General features: G+C 42.5%; 1 protein-coding gene across 1 annotated transcript; it reads right to left on the reverse strand.

Moving 5' to 3' along the window:
* Positions 1-810: 810 nt before the first annotated feature.
* hibadhb (3-hydroxyisobutyrate dehydrogenase b) lies at positions 811-18,055 on the reverse strand. Its single transcript, XM_080767501.1, has 8 exons — positions 17,964-18,055; positions 14,281-14,447; positions 13,310-13,419; positions 10,381-10,502; positions 5,754-5,887; positions 5,094-5,170; positions 4,158-4,314; positions 811-1,636 (listed from the first exon to the last, which is right to left on the reverse strand). The coding sequence occupies exons 1-8, from the start codon at positions 18,037-18,039 to the stop codon at positions 1,472-1,474; spliced, it is 1,008 nt and encodes a 335-aa protein (XP_080623627.1). The 5' UTR covers positions 18,040-18,055; the 3' UTR covers positions 811-1,471.
* Between the last annotated feature and the right edge of the window lie 1,962 nt (positions 18,056-20,017).

The following is a 20,017-nucleotide window of genomic DNA, read 5'->3' on the forward strand; positions in this document are numbered from 1 at the left end:
CAGTGTTCTGAAGAACATTCGCCCCAAAAAAGGCATGACATGCCTAAAAATAAGGACGCCATGCAGCTTGGAAGTGGTTAACTGCACTGTGACCAGCAGGAGCAGAATTAATTATGCGCATTTACACACAACGCACCACAAATAAATTACATATTATTTTTTGATGCAAAAGAACAGTGTGAATGAGTTTGGTAATTGGTTAGATCTTCACAGCAAGCCTCGACAGTGGCATTAATCTGACCTTTTCTCCACGTAAACGGTGAACTTGAACGTGCAGAGCGGATCACTGCTCTATAGATGACTCATTTATCCGAAGATGTTACCCATTTGGACCTGGAAGCTCGAAGTACACCTTACACCCATGTGTCGCACAGCTGTTGCTATAGCAACGCACACCCCTTGTCTGGTGTAGGAGTTTTTAGAATGAGCCTCAGGTCAAAATTAAGTGGGTTTTTAATACAGATGTTCAAAGGAACACGATAGGACAGGAGTGAAGTATTTTGAATATTCTGAGGAACAAAAGTAAAGTAAAAGTGGATTATAGTTGGCAAACTAATGAAGCAGAACCTGATATTGCTATTGCTTGAGGTAAAAAATATTTCTCTACTTTGATGAGGCTAGCATTTTCCCATAATCAAGGAGCTATAGCATAACATTACCAAATGTTTATCAGGTTGCAATATAAAGTAAACCATAGCTAGCTGGCATTTGTTCATTATATAACTAATAAGTAGGTGCACACAGTGTGCCACTGTGCCTGGGCAGAGCTTTGCATTGCAAGACCATAATTTAAATAAACCGTAGACAAAGTAAAGACAACACAATCTCTCAACTTTATTACCGACATGAGGACATATAAAGCAACCATCCCAGTGCTGAGAGATAAACATTAAGTGAAAACGGCAAAAAACAAAAACAAAACCGCCCAAAAAACAACAAAAAAAGCTAACAATCACAATCACAATCAACAGACACAACGTGGCGACTAAACCGTTCGACCCCCATCTAGTGCCGATCATCGCCCGGACCACGCCAACTCACACCGCATCGCGTCGTCTCCACACCATAACAGTCATTAGCCACACTAAACGCCGTCTTTGGAGGAGACTTCCTCATGAATCTTTAAAAAGGAGTGTTGCCTTGCTTCATTTAATATTAAAACAAAGGCATGATCACACAAGTTGGTATATACCGTAACATGGCTATCCCCCCCCTAGAGAAGGTGATATAAGTGCTCTAATCATCGGTTGCAGTGGCTGGTTTGGTTGAGCTTCATCTCGTCTGCGTGTCTCTCACTTCACATCTCTTGACATAAAAGTCCTTTGAGCGGGGCAGAAGGCCCCCCCGCCCGTTATAGCGAGCCAGGCCTGGTGTGTGGAAATGCTGTTGGGACAGGGGAGGGAGGGAGGGATGGGACAGGACGAGGCAGGGTTAGGAGGGAGGAGGAGGAGGAGGAGGAGGAGTGTTTCTTCTACTGGCCCTGGCCCTCCTCGTCACGCAGGAATTGAAACACGGAGGAGAAATCTTTGCCGGCGTAGCCCCGCGCGCACATCATCCTGTACATCTGGTGGGCCAGCGAGCCCAGGGGAACGGGGGTCTTTGTGTTGGTGGCCGTGTTCTGCGCCAGGCCCAGGTCCTGATATGAGAGAGAGAGCAACCAGAACAATTATGTAAGCAGACATACACGGTATATAGACACACATCACAGACCCATTTTTATGAGTCTATTTTTTGTTTCTCCACACACACACACACACACACACACACACACACACACACACACACACACACACACACACACACACACGAAGATGAAGTGCACAGAACCTCCAAATGGATTTGATGCATGGAGACATAATATGAAATAGTGTTTTGGACAAAATGCTATTCAAATTGCACTTCCTCTTTCAAACCGTAGTGCGGTTTGACTTGACTTTTGATGAAAACTGCCAAAAAAACAGAATGGTCATTCAGAACCAGATACATTCCTTCAGTCAAACACATTCCACTGCGCCTTTAGTGTGGGAATTAAGAAACAAAACATTAGCTGCAATAGTGGTCAAGTGACTTTGCAAACAGTACTGGCTCATATAGTAATTCTAAGATAAGAGTTAACAGTTACCACAGGGGGCGGTAGGTGGCCAGTGCCCGTGACATAAGCAGATATGCGCTTTGTCATCATTTGAACCGGAAGTGAAAATCTGCCATTTTGTGCCTCGGTTGCGGCAGTGTCTGCCGATCGGACAATTAATATGGTTAGCGTGACCTCGAATTAATGTTTTATATTAAGCTCTGAACATCGTACTTCATCCCATTATTATGACACCTTCATTGCCTGAGGAAGGTCCTCATTAAATTGGCGGTAGTTTGGTTCCAATGTAAATATCCTTGATAGAAATGCAAGAAAACTATCGTTCGACAACCCTCATCTAATAGCAATAATTCATCATTCTGAAGCCGTCCAGCTGGATTACTCTGGGGAATTTAAAAACGTACTTTTAATTCATGATCAGTTTTTTTTTAATCTGGTCTCTGTATCGAATGTACCGACTGTAACTTTGATTTTTGTTACCGATCGAACCAGGTCTCTCTTGAGAATTACCTGCATGAATAATTCAATGTTTAAATTTTAATGTTATTCAATCAATCAATTCCATTTCACCCATAAGTAAACTAAACATGATTGACATACACATCTACAGAAGTTCTAGAATAACAGATCTACATGAATATATTTTTTATAATATTCCTTCACAAGGCTCCATGAAATGTCTTTTTGTTGCGGACCAACCAGGCAGTGCAATAACATTTTCAGTGAAAGACTGACCAAATAAGCCCAAATTGATTAAATCAATTAATTACCAGCTGCATTATTCGTTCCAATTTCTTCTCTGTGTCGTTCCAATTTCTTCTCTGTATCGTTCCAATTTCTTCTCTGTATCGTTCCAATTTCTTCTCTGTATTGTTCCAATTTCTTCTCTGTATCGTTCCAATTTCACGCATGCGCACAACACTCGTGCAGGCTCGGCAGAAAATGATCTCCAGTGTCTACTACCCGGTCGGATATATAGCAAGCCCTTATTGACCAGCTTGCAGCTGGTAAAAAATAGGCACATCAAAATAGTACTAAGCTAAACGACCATCAACTTAGATAAGTACTTTAACGGGCTACAAGCCCCAGCCGCGCTCTTCCTCTGGCTGTCCTCTAGTCCAGTGGTTCTCAAACGTTTTCACGTCAAGGACCCCGAAAATGACACTCATTAGCCCACGGACCCCCATTTGAAGAGATATGCCAGGGACCCCCATAAGAGAAGGCTCCAACAGTGATTCTCAACCCGTTTAATTTCAAGGACCCCCAGTTTGACATGCATTAATCTACGGGCCCCATTTAATGGCATTTCTCTGGGACCACCCAATTTAAAGTGTAAAATCAATGTTAATTTGAACCAAATTGGCCCGCTAGGGTCCGTTTGGTTAAATTTTTACACTCGGAGTTACAGACCCATAAGGGTCCATTTGGTTCCAAACTATCATTTAGCTGGGGACCCCCTAGAACTCCCTCAAGGACCCTTGGGGGTCCCCAGACCCCACTTTGGGAACCACTGCTTTAGCCTTCCCAACCCGAACTGACTGTCTGTAGTTAAAACAGACTATGTCCCTTAAGTCATCTACAATTACATTAATTATTTTCATATTTCCGGCACCACTTAGTTTACACATGTACAATTAGAAAAGCCACAACCTAAAACCGGAACACAAAATTAAGGCCATCTACAATTACATTAATTATTTTCATTTCCATTTCATACATTTCCGGCACCAAAAACAGGAACAAACGCATTAACATTAACCCATTTTGTGCGGGAACCCCTTTTGGTGTAAAAGCATTGTTATACGTACTTAAGCTATTGAAAAATAGCAGATCTGCAAGCTCGTAGGACTGCTATTTTAGAAAAATCGTGAAAATGTGCCTCAAATCTTTGAATATATCGTTACAGAGTGAACATTTTAACTCAAATCTTTGCTTCTGAGGAGGTCCCTGGAACAACAGATTTTCAGATGGGGGGGGGGGGATATTACATATAATTTTTGGGGCCCTTGACATGAAATATTGAGCACCACTGATACAGAAACATAAGGTTTCTTTCATCCCCCACCTTAGCCATGAGCTGAGTGCCGAATCCTCCCTGGTAGTTGTTTGCAGAGGGAACCCCCTCCATGACTCCGGGCACCGGGTTATAGGTATCACTGGACCAGCAGCGGCCGGAACTCATGTTCAGGATCTTGGCCAGCAGCTGGGGGTCAAGTCCTAGTCTGTCCGTGGACAAAACATGGATTTTATCTCATTTTAGTTTTTTAATCATAAAAGGCTTTGTATTGAGCATTTAGGAAGGGGGTGCATTTGGATATGTGGTAAATGGTACATTTATATAGCGCCTTTATCCAAGGCGCTTTACATAGATTGTGCATTACATTCACCCAGTCACACTGTACATTCATACACAGATGGCGTAAGGAAACCATGCAAGGCACCAAACAGCACCAATCAGGAGCAATTAGGGGTTCAGTGTCTTGCTCAAGGACACTTCGACACCAACTCTAGGGGGAGCCCAGGTTCGAACTGGCGACCTTGCGGTTAACATCCAGCCACTCTACCCCTTAGCCACCGCTCATATTATGCCATGGCATGCCATGCCAACATAGCTCCTTTGACTTTGACAACATTGTTTGACAGCGTCACGGACACTTTGATGCTATTTATAGACATACTTTACCCGCATGTTCCGCATGGGAACATTATGCTAACAATAGTAGATCAAGACAAGGTCAGTTTATAAGATCTCAGATCAGCTATTTTTGGTGAACAGATTAGGTGTAGGGGAAGGAACAGACCAAGTACAGAGCCCTGGGAGACCACGGTCAATTAAGTATACATGGGTTTAAGTGGTTAAGTTTATTATTAATTATAGTTTAAAATATTTGGCTCCAGATTCCATGGTAGACACAAAATGTGGGTCCCACAAACTAATGGAGAACCGCTGTCCACTTTTCACACAGTTGCGCCACTACTTTGTTATGAAGGGAAAACTCACCTGATTCCGAGGTTCATGGTCTCGGCTGTACCGATCATTCCGATGGCTAACAGCATGTTGTTGCAGATTTTAGCAGCCTGCAATAATGACCAACCAATGACAGTTCAGTATAGGAAAAAAAAGTGCAATTAAGTTACAAAATGTTTCAGTTAAATAGCCGAAAATGTCACATTCTCAAATCCCCCCCCCCCCCTACTATAATGGCGAGTTGGCAACGCTTATAGATCGGCTATTTTTGAATAGCTGAAACATAAAGCACATAAATATGATAATTTGTGTGAGGTGTATTGACATTGACAGAGTTGAACAGAACAGAAACATTTTGGTAAACAGAAGAATACAAGAACGCATTCAAACAGGGTAGGTACCCTCACAAAAAAACATGCAGCAATCCTGGTCTCTAAACTACCTCCCCCGGGCCAGCTGGAAAAGGAACAGGTCGGAAATAACGTGTTGCTTCCACGCGCTACGCCTGGCCGGGGAAACCACCCCCGCCGTCAGGTGAAAAGAAGCAGCTTGGACACCTCATGCATAGAAGGAATGAGGTCAGTCCGCTGCCCACCCCCCCCCCCCCCCCCCTCCAGGTTGGCAGAGGAAGAGTAGCAAAAAAGAAAAAAGCATTGAAACAGAAAGTGGTTCATTGGTGACTGAGCCACTCACCTGCCCAGTTCCAACCTGGCCACAGTGCACCACGTTGGCTCCCATGCAGTTGAGCAGCTCCGTAGCAGCTTGGAACTCCTCCTCTGGCCCTCCCACCATGAAGGTCAGCTTCCCTGAGGTGGCCGCTCCCACTCCTGGGGGGGAGACGCGACAACATGGTTATTACTTGCGCAAGCAGAGCGCGCAAGTACTGTGGTCGTCTTTGTATGTATGGTACAGTATGTCCTCGGTGGTCCCTAATTGGCCGTTGATGGTGACGTAATTAAGATATGTTTCAATGGTGGGTGGGTGAAACGTAACTAAGGTACGTTTCAAGGTTCAATAACGGGTCTAAAGGATTTAGAACAGCAGTTGTAACAGACATTAGTTAGTAGCAGCACCTCGACAAGAGTGCAACTCTAGTTGGTTATGCATTCATGTACGACTTAAAGGCTAGTTCCGGACCAGCTGTTTTTTTTAAGATGACACCATCCATTGATCACTGGAAGCAAAAACAGTCACACACATACACATTATCAACATAATTCAGTAAAAAAAAAATGCCACTGTGGAATTCCCCTTTAAGTCAAAATACGTTTTGTAGCATTAATTGGTGTGCGGTCAGTGCAGACTCTTTTTTTTTAAATTCTTATACCATGCATTGTGTCCCAAACAGTGGGCCGGGACCCATTTGTGGGAATTGTTATGGGATTCATTTCATACATATTTCAAGTTTTACAAAAGTCAATTTTATAATGTTCAAAAACAAACGAATCTAAGAAATCCCAGAAATAAAAGCATACAATATATTAAGAAGTAGTGAAAATAGCCAATCTACAAGCATGCGATTGCCTATGTTCAATAGTTTAGGTCCTATAGGCAAACATCTAAAAATCGCTCTTTTGGGCCTCGACCTGAAAGGTTGGGGAACAGTATTGTATTGTACTGTACTGTACGTGCACACATACGCAGCAGGCAAATTAGAGCTTGATTTATGCTTCTGGCTAGGTACAGGAGAAATGTGGCGCTGATCGCTGCAGCGGTTTGCCGGATTAACTCCGGACAACCGCACAGACCGACCCTCTTCCTAGACGGTCCACGCAGGGCCACATCATAAAAAAAATACCCTGGGATACTTAAATGTGTGGTTGACAGACACCAATTAAACCTAAATCTCAATAATGCTTACACTATATTCTTATACCGTCACTTCATATTCCATCTTGAGCTACTTGATAGTGGTTATTTAATTTGCAATGTGAATGATCTACAAACTGAGGCTCATAATTTGCTGCGTGTCACTTTGGATAACAATGGCAGCATGACAGCCCCTCCTCTCCCCTCCCCGTCCCGCTACAATAACAAATCTGTTCCAATTTGTGACAATACGATAAAAATGTTAAACAAATCAAAACATTCTGCAGTAAAAGAGACACCTGCACGTCGAAAGCAGCCAAATAAAAAAAAAGGAAGTAAGTGTAATTTTCTGGTCCGTTGTATGTTCGACAAGCACTTTAGGTCCAGACGGCTAAAGCTGTGAGAAAGCAGGTTTGTGGATTTCCCATTATTGCTCCAGTAAGAGCATTCCTTCCAGCTGTGGAGCTGCCAAAAAAAGCCTCTTTCCGACGCAGTGGAGGCAGGGCCAGCAGCAAAACACAGAACAGAACAATTAGGGAGAAGCGTTGTTTGTTGTCTCACGAAAGCAGCAGCCAAAAGCTACCTGACAGAAGAATTTTGAGCATAAACTCACACCGATTAATCTAAAGAAAAACACAGAGGTGAGCTCCTTTGTCAGAAGTGGTTTTTTTCCCCTTTAGTGTTGTTCTTTAAAAAGGGCGTCTACTGGTTGCGTGTGGTCTTGTCGTCATAAAAATTGGCATGTGCTCCTGGCTATACGCTGAAATCTCTTGGGGGAAATCGACAACACAATAAGCCTCTTCTCTTCGTCACATGTCTGCTCTATGTCATGCCTTGAGCGACGGTCCAATCGCTGCTAGCTCCAAGCTCCCGTCGATATTTCACTAAGGGAATCGTTCATACTCCGTTCCAAAGACGAAAAACGTTAGATTTCTACTAATCGCAGAGCAGGAAATGGATCAGTACAGAGGCCAGGAATAGCTTATAGCAACAAAAAAATGTGTGTGTATCCCATATCACACACACACACACACACACACACAAAATACTTATCTTTACAAGACAACAATGAGACATGCTGACTCAATTACCACACCGCCCCACTTCAGTGTCACTCAGCTGCTTTCATGTTGGAACTTTTTTTTTTGCACTGGATTAAGTGGTTGTTGGCATGGCGCTCTATACATCTACCTTTGATTTCTGTTCCGACCACCGAGGATGTAAAAAAAAAAAAGTTTCCTTTTGGAGCTTGAAGGCCGATGACTGACACCATACACACACCTAAATAATGGGAAGGCTGCATATTGCACCATTTAGAACATGCACACACAGTCTCACACACGTGCTAGATATGGAAAGCTAGACAACCTTAACCCATTTTGAGCAGGAACCCCTTTTGGTGTCTTAAACATTATGTTATGATTTAGCTTTTGAAAAATAGCAGATCTACAAGTTCATAGCATGCCACTCGGTGGCGCGCTATGAACTTGTAGGTCTGCTATTTTTCAAAAATCGTTAAAATGTGGCACAAATCCATGAATATAATTATATTTCAGAGCGAACATTTTTAACTAACAATATTATCTTCTGGGGGGGGGTCCCTGGAACTACATATTTTGAGATGGGTGTCCGTGGCCCAATAGAGATAATTCTGGGGGTCCTTGACATGAAAAAGGTTGAGCACCACTGACAATAGAAACATAGGTTTTTCAGAAAAAAGTTAGGATTTAGAAGCCTTTTTTTTTAATCAACCTCAGTCCAAAATGAGTTAATCCATGTGCACTACCGCAGGAAGGAAGCATATAAATCATTACTAATCTTTAGGGCCTGATCGTAAAAAAAAAAAAAGAAAAAAAAGAGGGGGGGGGGGGGGGGGGGGAGGCAACTTCAATTCAAAGCAAGTGGCTGCCCTGATGTTGAGAGGTTGAGTTCAAACAGGCAGTGGGTCTGCGCGGACCCCCCAAGACAGTCTAGAGAGAGAGAGAACATGCACTTTACTAGTAAATCCAGATTTATACTGGTGTAGCTGCGGTGGTGCTGGTGTCGTGGATAACAGCCAGTCAGAAAGCCTCACAGTGCATTGGGAGCTGCACAGACCAGGCTATTTTTGGCGTGCCACACTAAGTATAAACAAAGTAACAGAACTATGGCTGTCACGGTTACACATTTTTTTTATTTAAGGTGACGATTAATTGTCACAAAATAATTGCGATTAAAGATGTGATTGAGTTTTTTGGCATTGGAAATTGGAACATTATGAATAGAAAATACAATTCCGTTTGGCTTTTATAGGCTTTTGCACTTACTGTAGCAATGTAGCAGTAAATAGTAATGTTTCAATACATTTCAGTTATTTTTATAAATGTTCTACTTAAAAGAATTGCAGAAATGGCTGATCTACAAGCTTGTGATGCATTGTAAGCTTGAAAATATGCTATTTCTGCTTTTTTATGTATAACTTTTTTCTCAACATGGACACGATTTTGACAAAATAATTGTGATCATAATCTCAAATAATTGTGATTAGAGGATTATAATAATCATAATAAAACAATTTATATAGCGCTTAACAGGGTACTCAAAGTTGCTTTATAGAACAAAATAATAAAACAGTTTTATTAGAAAAATAAACTGAATTGTTACAACCCTAAGCAACACAAACACACACACACACACACACACACACACACACACACACACACACACACACACACACACACACACACACACACACACACACACACACACACAAACACCTGGTCTCTTTTGTATGCAGTATTTCAGTACAGCGCGAATGTGGAGAGCAGCTAAACTGGATGCCCCACTATGTCTCAGAGACACAGCCACGCAGCCATAAGGCCTCCTGGCTATTTTGAAAGTTAAATAATGGATATAACATTTAAATTCCGATGACGTGCGTGTTGTTGAGTTGTTGAGTTGCCTGTGAAAGTAAGTTGCATTATATTCCTCGTTGGTACATGTTTACACACTATGACGCCGTTTCTAGTTTTCCCCACTAAAGGTCTCCACACACCGGGCGCGAATTCGGATTTTTTAAGTGGCGTTTCTCCATCGGTTTTCAGAAAAACGCGGCCGGTGTGCAACCACCTTAAGAGTAAGGAATATTACAGAAATGCTGGGTTCTGTGACAGTATCAGAAAAAAATAATTAATTAAAATGAAGTGATTCATTGGATTGGAGAGCCCCAGCTGTACTCTTGCAATTTTGCCTTTTGATGTGCCCATGTGTGTTGTGTGTACTACACATACCGGTATATACATTTTTCTATGAATATCTAACTGTGCAGTGTATCCATAGTTCCATGATGTGCTGCACGCTTGCCCTTTTCTTGTTGTCCGTTTTTGTTTTTATTGTATTGTGCATTTAATTTATACCTTTCTAGTTTGTTCTACTTTATTTGTATACATTTACGACACATCGTTATGCGAAAACCTAAAATTTCAATGCAATATTATAGTTTTACCCATGAAAACAAAATGCAAATAGTTACCTCCCGACACGGGTGCATCCATAAAAACAGCCCCCATCTTCTCAGCAGCAACAGCCATCTCCTTTGAAACAGCTGGGTCAATGGTGCTGCAGTCTAGGAGCAATGACCCTTTCTTCACCTTTCTGTGGAGTTAAGTATATGATATAATAATGCTTTAAATCACGCCACGTTTCCAAGTTGTGGGGACCACGAGTACTGCTTATCAGGGACCAATTCAGAGCCGGGTTGTACTAGAGGAATATAATTAACTACCTGAACAGATTAGAGAACCTGGCAGCAGCCTAACTCTTCAGGAACGCAGTAAAGAGCCAGCCAATAAAGCTGGTTGAATAGAAAACTATCAGACTAGGTGCGGAACAGGCCGAGTTAAGAAACAATGTTAAGAACCTGGCCTTCGCATTTGTATTACATCACATCAATATAAATAAAATTAATTATTATTATTATTATTATTCCTTAGTGGCCGCACTTTGATATAGTCCTATACTCAATCAGAAACAGTAGTCTTTATTACAAAACAACATGATGACTTAACTACATAAAAATATGTCTGTGGCTGTGAATTAAAAAAAATGCATCGCTTTGTCTTGAACTTCCCACGTCCCTTCTTCTCATGGCCGGATTAACTGTATAGTCTACAGCCTATGGCCACACAAATCCAGGGGTAAATCCACAGCTGCACTGTGGTGTGAACTTGTGAAGCCCATCTGTGTGCAGGGCAGGAATGTAGTCGCGCTGCGCTGAGAGAAAGTAAGAGGCTACAGCAGTCCATCGTGGAGCTCAGTGGCACACAGTTCAATGTTGCACTGCACTCTATGAGAACCATGGCGGTCCAATAGGGACGACAACTTAAGTAAAGTAGGAAGAGTAAAAAAATAAATACAGGATACATTTATTTTGGCCGTTTCTAATTTCCTCAAGCCATAATGCATTCGTGAGGTGGAAAGCTCGGTCGTGTAAAGGTTTCCAAGGATTTGCTACTCACAGACTTGACAGGAACAAAAACAGACCAGTCCTAGAACGGTTACCCGTTTCCTTCTGAAAACCTTATTATTATTTAGGTATAGCAAGAACATAACCAAAATGCAATATGCTCAACTGTCTGGCGTGCCCATAGCGCCCTATGTGTCGGGGGCTTGGACGATGGACAGTTACCGAGACGGTGGACAACAGCAAAACATTCTCAATGGGAAGGTGTTTTCTGCGTCGTCTTCACTACTCCACATAGACATTATTGCTTTTAAAGTTATGTTGGAATAAAATGTTCATAGCCGAAAGCCAAATTATATTATATGTGGCACTGCTTCTTAATACTGATTGGCCTAAAACTGACTGTGATAGGGTGACAGCAAAGCATATTCACTTTTTGAATTGGGCTTTTGTGAGGTCCGACTACAGCCAGAAATATGCACACACACCAAGCAGACCCCCCCCCCCCCCCCCCCCCCCCCCCCCCCTCACAGTCTGTGGCTTTCGTCAGAAAATGCCAAATGGCATGGTGTATTTTAGGCTTTATCCTCATTTCACACACTGCTAATTACAGGAGAGGACGTGATTCAAGTACACATCACCCATTTTCAACCTTCATATAATTGGCCCTCACTAATGCTCATTGGAGTTGGCACCATTTCCGTCTACTCATGAGTCATGGAGCGTCTCAGAGGTGGGCCGTTATGTGGCAGAGCGTAGCACGCGTCTGCACGAAGCTCAAGATCTGAGCCCCAAACCGAGACGGGTCCAAAATATTGACTTGTCCCTTTGGCATCGTTTGGGTCGCTTCAATTGCCACAAGTCTCGGTCGGTCCATTTTAAATAGACCAGCTTTTTATTCTTCTTCTTTTATTAAACTCTTGAGTCTTTTAAAATGTTACATAATGTGTTGTAATTACGCATATTGAATGAACTGCACTGAACACCACACCTTTTAGCGAGGTGAAAAGCAAACAAAAAGCCACTGGGAAGATGCAAGTCATCCGAGTGGAGCATGGTGTTCATTATCTGCGGGGACGGATGCCATGAAGTCAGTGAAAATGTTCTCCGTCTGTCTACAACACAGCAGAGTGTACACCACACTACCGTCTCTGTGACTTCTTTGATTGAGTGACACACACAGCTTATGTGAATGGTTAAATTAGCATTACATTTGGAACGGGTCCGGTCCAAATGTACAGACCCGGTCGGAACGCGGTATAATAAATCGGATAATCCCCGGTCAGTTTCGGAGTCGGACAGGGTCCAGTTCTCTCCGTCCTGCTTCTGGCCGGGTCCAGTTATCCACAGGGCTGTTTCGGTCGGGTCCAATTAACCTATAGCTAAGAACCGGCCTCTCCCACTTAAGACACTCCCACTTGGAGACTTTCCAGCCAGGCACATTCATCCCAACTGAGTGGTGCTAGTCTGTAGCTGTTTGGGGAGGGGCTTTAGCTATAGGTCAATTATATGGACCTGTGCGAACGCGCACAACGCTCGACAACGGGAACTCGCGCTGAGGCACTCGTGGTGTCGCTCAAGTTGGCTAAAGACGGCGCCTCCCCGTCGTGGTCTAAAACGATACTTTATCGGCCAAAACAACTAGTCTGCGGTTGTTTTGAAAAATAGTGGCTGCAGCAGGATGCGAACCCGGGCAGCGGGATTTGTAGTCTAGTGATTAGACCACTATACTAGGCTGGGAAGGTTGGAGGTTGTATTTGAGGCTAGGTAGGGTAGGCATCATTGGTGGGGAATCTGGGGATTCCATACCAATGGAAAAACTACAGCCTCTCTCTTCTTGTAAAGTTGGCATGCCCGAAATGAAAGCCATTATTCTTGCGTCAATAAAAACACTCCATCCACAGTCCACCTTCTGAGACACAGAGTAGACAGGCTAAACGTTCCCTTTATACAGATGACGTGCTTAGACTGAAGGAAGTGGAGTGAGTGATGCGTTTACTTGAGAATGCCATTGGGTCCTGTGTACACGTCAACAACGTTGGGACTGGAGGGAAGCATCGTGATGATCCGGTCTGCCTTATCCGCCACCTCAGCAGGGTTATCCAGGATCTAAAATGAAATGGAATCAAACCTTATTGATCTCAAAAGGTGCCGAGGCAGTTTTTTGAGTGGTGCAACCACTCCTAGAACCAGCAATGTCCGTGTACCTGTGTAAATGAGCACGAGTATGTGACTTATTAATACCAGTAGGGGGCGCCGGAAACAGAGAGAGGGGTAGTGCTGTGTCTCTGAGAGAGAGAGAGAGAGAGAGAGAGAGAGAGAGGGGGGTATTGCACCACTCCGTTCACACGTGTGTGATTTTTTTTATAGCATCCAGGAATTAATAGACAGACATACTGTAGTGTATACTACTGTAGTTGAAGGATGAGGAACAGCTTCCAGACAGAAGTTTGCTGTCACAAGCTACTACAATTATGGACAGGGAATTATCGATTAATGCATCAATAGTTCATTGATAACTTTTGATAAGCTTATCGATTGATTAACTGGTTAAGCTGCGTTTTAAAAAACGATTGAGAATCTTAATTTCCCTCAATGTCCAACATAAAAATCTACCCTTTGCTGATGTACAGAAAGAATACAAAAGGCATATTATATTCCTTAATCAAATAGTTATTTGACCATTTGCGATACAGGGCTTTGTATGAGAAATGGAATGAAATGAAAAGTGCACCGTCTTGTCGGTCACATCACATGCAAAAAGGTATTAAGTTTAACCAAGTAATTTCTTAGCGGCGATTAATCGATCAGCGATTAACGTCCCCAACTACAATCCTGTCGAATATATAAATGAAATATATGGGTTACATCATGTTGTGATTGCCTGAATTGTCATGAGCAGCAGAAATAAGCAGAAAAAAGGAAATGTGTTTATTTGCTAAATAAAACAAAATAAGCTTCTACTCTCACCTGAGCACCCAGCTCCTTTAGTTCCGTACAGGACTCTGGGAACACATCGGTAGCAATGATAGGGTAGCCATGTTTCAACAGGTTCTTGGCCATCGGGTTTCCCATGTTGCCCAGTCCAATGAACCCCACGTGTGTCTTTGAGGCCATGGTCCTGGACCTTGTGGAAACTAGGAAGATAATAACAACCATATTAGGTGCAACCAATATTTCTTTGCAACCTTTAAAAAGGAACAGTTCACTTTTCCCCCCGCCCCCCAAACCATCTCAATATGGGCCCTTACTTGGGGTGGTGTCATTTCTATTCTGTCTGCACAGATATACACACAGATGGTGTCAGAGGTGGAACTGTTGAGTTGGTTAGTAAATTTGCCTACAGATGACATCCTCATCTGGTGGTCAATTCAAACAAGATTTAGATTTTGTTTACTGATGCCGGAACAATGGCTTCTATTCAGTGCACACACTTCTCAGGAAGAGAAGGGCTGGTTCCCATAATTCCATTATAATAACGGAAAATTAGCTAAATGTGTAGCAAATCTGCAAAACAAAATGCTTACTAGTACTACTAGCTTTCTTCACAGATGTGTTCATAAAAGTGGTCTACAATCACATAAATAAATGTGTTCCAAAACAACTCCCTTGGGAAACTTTGTGACAGCTGCTGAAAGTTGGGGGACCATTATCAACCAATATAAGGCAAAACATTCCAAATGTCATTACACTTTAGGTAGCATGTGACATGTCAAACTAGGGGTTTTTCATGATTCTTAATCCATTTCGGGTTTTTTTAAGTGGCTATGGCCGAATTTAGCCCAAGGAGTATTTTTGTGCAAAACTAATGCTTGGAATGGATTCAGCATCATGAAAACCCCCTAGTTTGACATGTTACATGACAATGCTACTTAAAGTGTAACTTTAAAATTTTGCCTTATATTGGTTGTTAATGGTACCCCGGTCCCCAACTTTCAACAGCTGTCACAAAGTTGGGTTGGTTGGAACAAATAGATATATATTTATTTAAATATATATATTATAGTAGACACCTTTATGAAGCTAGTGGTAAGCATTTCTTTTTGCAGATTTGCCAAACATTTCGCAAATTTTCTCTATTAGCTTGGAATCCCCACTGATATTGTCATTTTGGTAGGCACTGGCAGGTTCTTCCTGAAATATCCACAGCCACCTCTGAGAGTGAGGAGACAGAATTGTTGCCATCTTATAATGAGCATTAGTGAGGAAGATAAGGTTGGTGAAGTGTTCCTTTATCTGGCAGACCATTTCCCAACTTTTAAATAATTTAAACACAAAATGTTTAAAGGAGCATTCAGTGATTTGGAAAAAAAACCCTGGTCCGCCCAGTAACAAGATGTGCACAGGCAGGCACTACAGTGGGGGTCACACGCAACAGGCCAACAGCACACACACACCAAGGCCCGCCTCTGCTCAATCACAATTGGCGGAAGGCCCCTCTCTATCCTGATTGGATGAAGGCTGGGCCACCTATGGGTTAACTGGGGACAGGGAGGAACTCCTTATATGGTCAGCACACTCTATAGTAGGGAGGATTATCACAAAAAAAAAAAAAAAAAAAGTGACATTGAATTAAGTGAAATCACTGAATATACCCTTCATGTTGCGCAACATGACAATATAAGTTTGACTGATAAGGCTTGGCTGGCCAGGATGTGTTAGAAAGGCTCATGGCTCAACATTACAGAACGCCCATAATTTCATATCAGATTGCCCTTTGCTGCTAAAGCCACCTAGCAAGTATGCGTATACTATATTTACACAAGTATCCTATCCAAAAAGACGTGCATGCCAAAAGCAACTTAAGACAATGTGCACTGCAGCAGTACCGTATATCCTTTCATGATAAAGAACAAAAGTAGAGTTCTGACTTCTTAAATAATAATATATTAAAAGCATGGTGTGCATTAATGGAAAATGTGTTTCTAAAATCTAATTCAAGTCACAGCTTTGTGAAATTACATAATTCACATTGTACCTATAGCCTCCAACACTGTTACGTGTGTTTGACCATATAAATCCACATGAGGGCCAGGTCAGATGCTGTCATTTTATAACGTCTTTTATATTACCATTCATATATTGTTGCCCTCCTTTGTCCATTTTTAGTTTTACTAGCGTTATTCTGTACTTTCCTCTGCAAACCTGTAATGTAATGTGACAATATACAAAGATGATTCTAAGTGACTGCATACAGGATGGTGCAGAGGTGTGTGGAGTATTGGCTGGTATCGTATTCCAGAGACTACAACAATGAGTTAAATTACACTATAGGTACCTGGCTGGCTGCTAGCCATCATTTGCAACACTAGATGCTTTTAACGGGTTGAACCTAGAGTTCCAAGTCACCAACATTTCAGCTGCACGAAAAGTGTGAATTATCCTCTATCTGCAAAGTGTTTGCTTCTTAGAAATCCACTGTAGACATGTTATGAGCTAGCCTGGCTCCAGCCCTGAATCGCTACCATTAAAGAAATTATGCCCTGGCGAAGTGAAACGAAATGAAAACTCAGACAGTGTGACTAGAGTGTCAGGCTAGTTATGAGCTACTTTCTGCCAAGACATTATGTGCTGCTGTGCAGTGTTGGGGCCGATTCATACTCCTATTTTAGAGCCTGTAGAGCCTACAATGTGACGTCATTTGAGGTTCGGGGGGGGGGGGGGGGGGGGGGTACCGTCCTAAAGTCGACACTTCGGTGCTACTGAAAACTTCTGACGAGCGGATATCATTTCGGCACTACAGCGCCGAAACAGCGGTAAAATAAGAGTATGAATCAGCCCTTGGAGTGTTCATTTTCAGTAACGCAACCTCCTGTTGCCTTCTGCACTGTGTGCAATTTGAACAGGTGGTATGCAGGGCCGTTGAGTGGTTTCCAACAAGCGCTTCCAAACTCAAACACTTTGAGTTGCATGCATGGAATATGTCAACAGAAAGTAGCCCACACAAAAACATGTTGTCTATGGTGGATTTTTATAAAACAAACACTTTGCAGATAATATAGAAAGATAATTCTACAGCTGCAATGTTGGCGAGTTTAATGTAATTTAATACAATAAGATGGGACTTTTCTGTATGGGCTGTCAATGGCTGGTGTTACAACTCTGGACTCGAACACCCATTAAATAAATCTAGTGTTGCAAATTGCGGCTATACTGTCTGACTGTACTACAGTCAGACAGTATAGCTGTCAGACAGTATATACTGTCTGACTGTACTACAGTCAGACAGTATAGCCGCAATTTGCAACACTAGATTTTTTGCCCTACAGTGCCACTGTAGGGCAATTCTACCACTGCTAAAGATCATGAGACCATCAAAGCATCGTGGTATGTAGCACTGGCAGACGACAGATAAAATGCCACGTAATTCATTGCTTAAAAGGCAGGCTAGGACATGTTAAAGAAGACGAGAGACACTCATTTCATCATCACATAGGCTAATAATTCATCTACAAGTTGCAAACTTGCAAAGCCTGTTAGTAAGTAGTGCACTGTGTGTCTAACAAAAACCTAGCAATCGTAGCACACACTGCCTTCCCAATCCCCTCCATGCAAAGCAGTAGCAAAAACTAAGTCTTAAATGGCTTAAAGCAGCTGCCTCGAGTTTTCTGCCTCGCTGGCAGACTTCAAAGTATTCCACCTCGTCTTCTTACCAAGTGCAAAGTCACCATGTTGTTGGTACCACCTTCCAAGCAGCCTCCGAGACCCCCTCCTCAGTGCAGCGGCCATGCTTCTTTCGCCTTGACCTTACGTCTGACGTGACGTCATTCGACCGAGTCTTGACTGATGCGCTCCTCCTGCCAATCGCAGGACGTTTCGTAGGGCCCCGCCCCCACGACCAAACCAATGAGAGGGAGGGATCGGAACAGCTGAAGGAAATCACCCCCCTCCCCCGCACCCCCACCCAGACATAATAGGCTACCGGTACTTCTATTCTATTTTGGTAGGATTTAACATGAATCAATCTGTTATACGTTATAACGTCCACACAACTAACATGAGGCTTTGTGGTAATCACACCAGACATGCAGTCACTTTATAGTGAATGGAATGCTTCGCCAGAGGCATTTATTAAATTGTTTTTGTTCCCACCACCACACACACACACACAGCACCAGAGTTGGGGTCCGTTACTCATAAAAGTAAGGCACTACATATTACATATTACTTTTGAAAAAAGTAATGCCTTACATTACTTTATTACTCCCTGGAGAAAGTAACTAGTTACATTACTCGTTACATTACTTTTGCGTTACTCCATAAAATCGCCTGAGATGCATTGTCAAATAATTTGCACTGAACTGCCACACAACAATATAATATTTAGTTTGGGGTCTGTGAGGCCAAATCTCATCAAATGGTGGTCCATGGCTAAAATGCAGAATACATACTGGACCTTGATATGAAAATGGTTGAAAACCACTGTACCACGTGGTTCTAGGCAAATATTAACTTTCCCAACAATATATATTCAAATAAAATAATGAGACTGAGATAAATCAGTAGACTATAATTATGTTCACAGTGCTTTAGGATCCCTTTCTTTATGATGTGGAGTCCCCTGCTCCATTGCTCATTAAATGTAGTTTTTCATTTCGGCATATTTGGTTTATTTATCTCTACATTAACTAACTAGTGATTGTGAGAGCACACGTTCTACAACAAACAAACAAACCCTCCCATTGGCAGTGTTGCCAGGTTTTAGAAGAGAAACAAGCAGCCATGTCTATGAAAACAGCCCAAAAGAAGCCTGACTGGGCTATCATAAAACAAGCCCAAAGTCGCTTGTAATAAGCGGACATGGCAACACCCCAACCGGCCCAACGCCTGCTCTGTCTCTGTGACAGTGGGGAGACTGGGAGCTTTCTGTGCAGCGGAAAAGTGCTACGGAGATTTTAATACAGAGACGACTTAAATGACAGTTATGACACAAGCACTGTAGGCTATATCACAAAAAAACGGACAATGATGTGTCCGGCCAGAGGTTGAGTTGGGAGGAGGAAAGGTGGGTCTAAAACCGGACGTCTGGCCACCCTACGAGTCCACGACAGTAACGAAAAATGCTGTGCTGCTGATGATCTGACACCGGTTTGACATGTTCTAGTCCGTACTGCGTACTGCGTTGCCAGCGCACCATTAGTGTTCATGTTCAACTCATCTCCGTTGTGTGCATTATTCTCTAAAGCAACACTGCTGAAAGCAGCCACATGACGCAAGTAGCGAGTAACGGCAGCGCTAAAGCGACCAGTAACTGTAGTGTGATTATCAATTTTGGAGGAGTAGTGTCGTTATATTACTCGCTACCGACCAAAGTAGTGTCGTTACAGTAACGATATTTTCCGTTACTCGTTACACCCAACTCTGCACAGCACACAAAATACTTTTTCGTGCATTCTTGCAATGTTTGTGAAAGCATCCCAGCATCAGTGAAGTGCATTTTGAGATTAAGCTGAGTTGAGCCATGATGAATGTTATGTAATCAATCAATTCATTTTTTTGCATTGGTGTGCATCCCATGTGATCCCCAACCCCAATCAATAGTGTGATTGAATGAAATAATGCATGCATGAATGAATGAATGAATGAATGAATGAATGAATGAATGAATGAATTATTGAATGAATGGACTTTTTAGATTCGGGTAAGCCAAGGGAACAAACATATTACTCTGAATTATTGCTTAATTCCTTAGGTGTAAATTGCAGAC

Source organism: Protomyctophum bolini (genome assembly GCF_963924005.1).
Source record: "Protomyctophum bolini genome assembly, chromosome: 7".
Taxonomy (NCBI): Eukaryota; Metazoa; Chordata; class Actinopteri; order Myctophiformes; family Myctophidae; genus Protomyctophum; species Protomyctophum bolini.

Excerpts from the sequence above, each read along its gene's own strand:
- hibadhb (XM_080767501.1), bottom strand. The coding sequence starts at position 18,039 with ATGGCCGCTGCACTGAGGAGGGGGTCTCGGAGGCTGCTTGGAAGGTGG. Across the intron at positions 13,420-14,280 it reads TAAAGGAGCTGGGTGCTCAG|ATCCTGGATAACCCTGCTGA; the intron begins GTGAGAGTAGAA and ends ATTTCATTTTAG. Across the intron at positions 4,315-5,093 it reads ACCATGAACCTCGGAATCAG|ACTAGGACTTGACCCCCAGC; the intron begins GTGAGTTTTCCC and ends GTCCACGGACAG.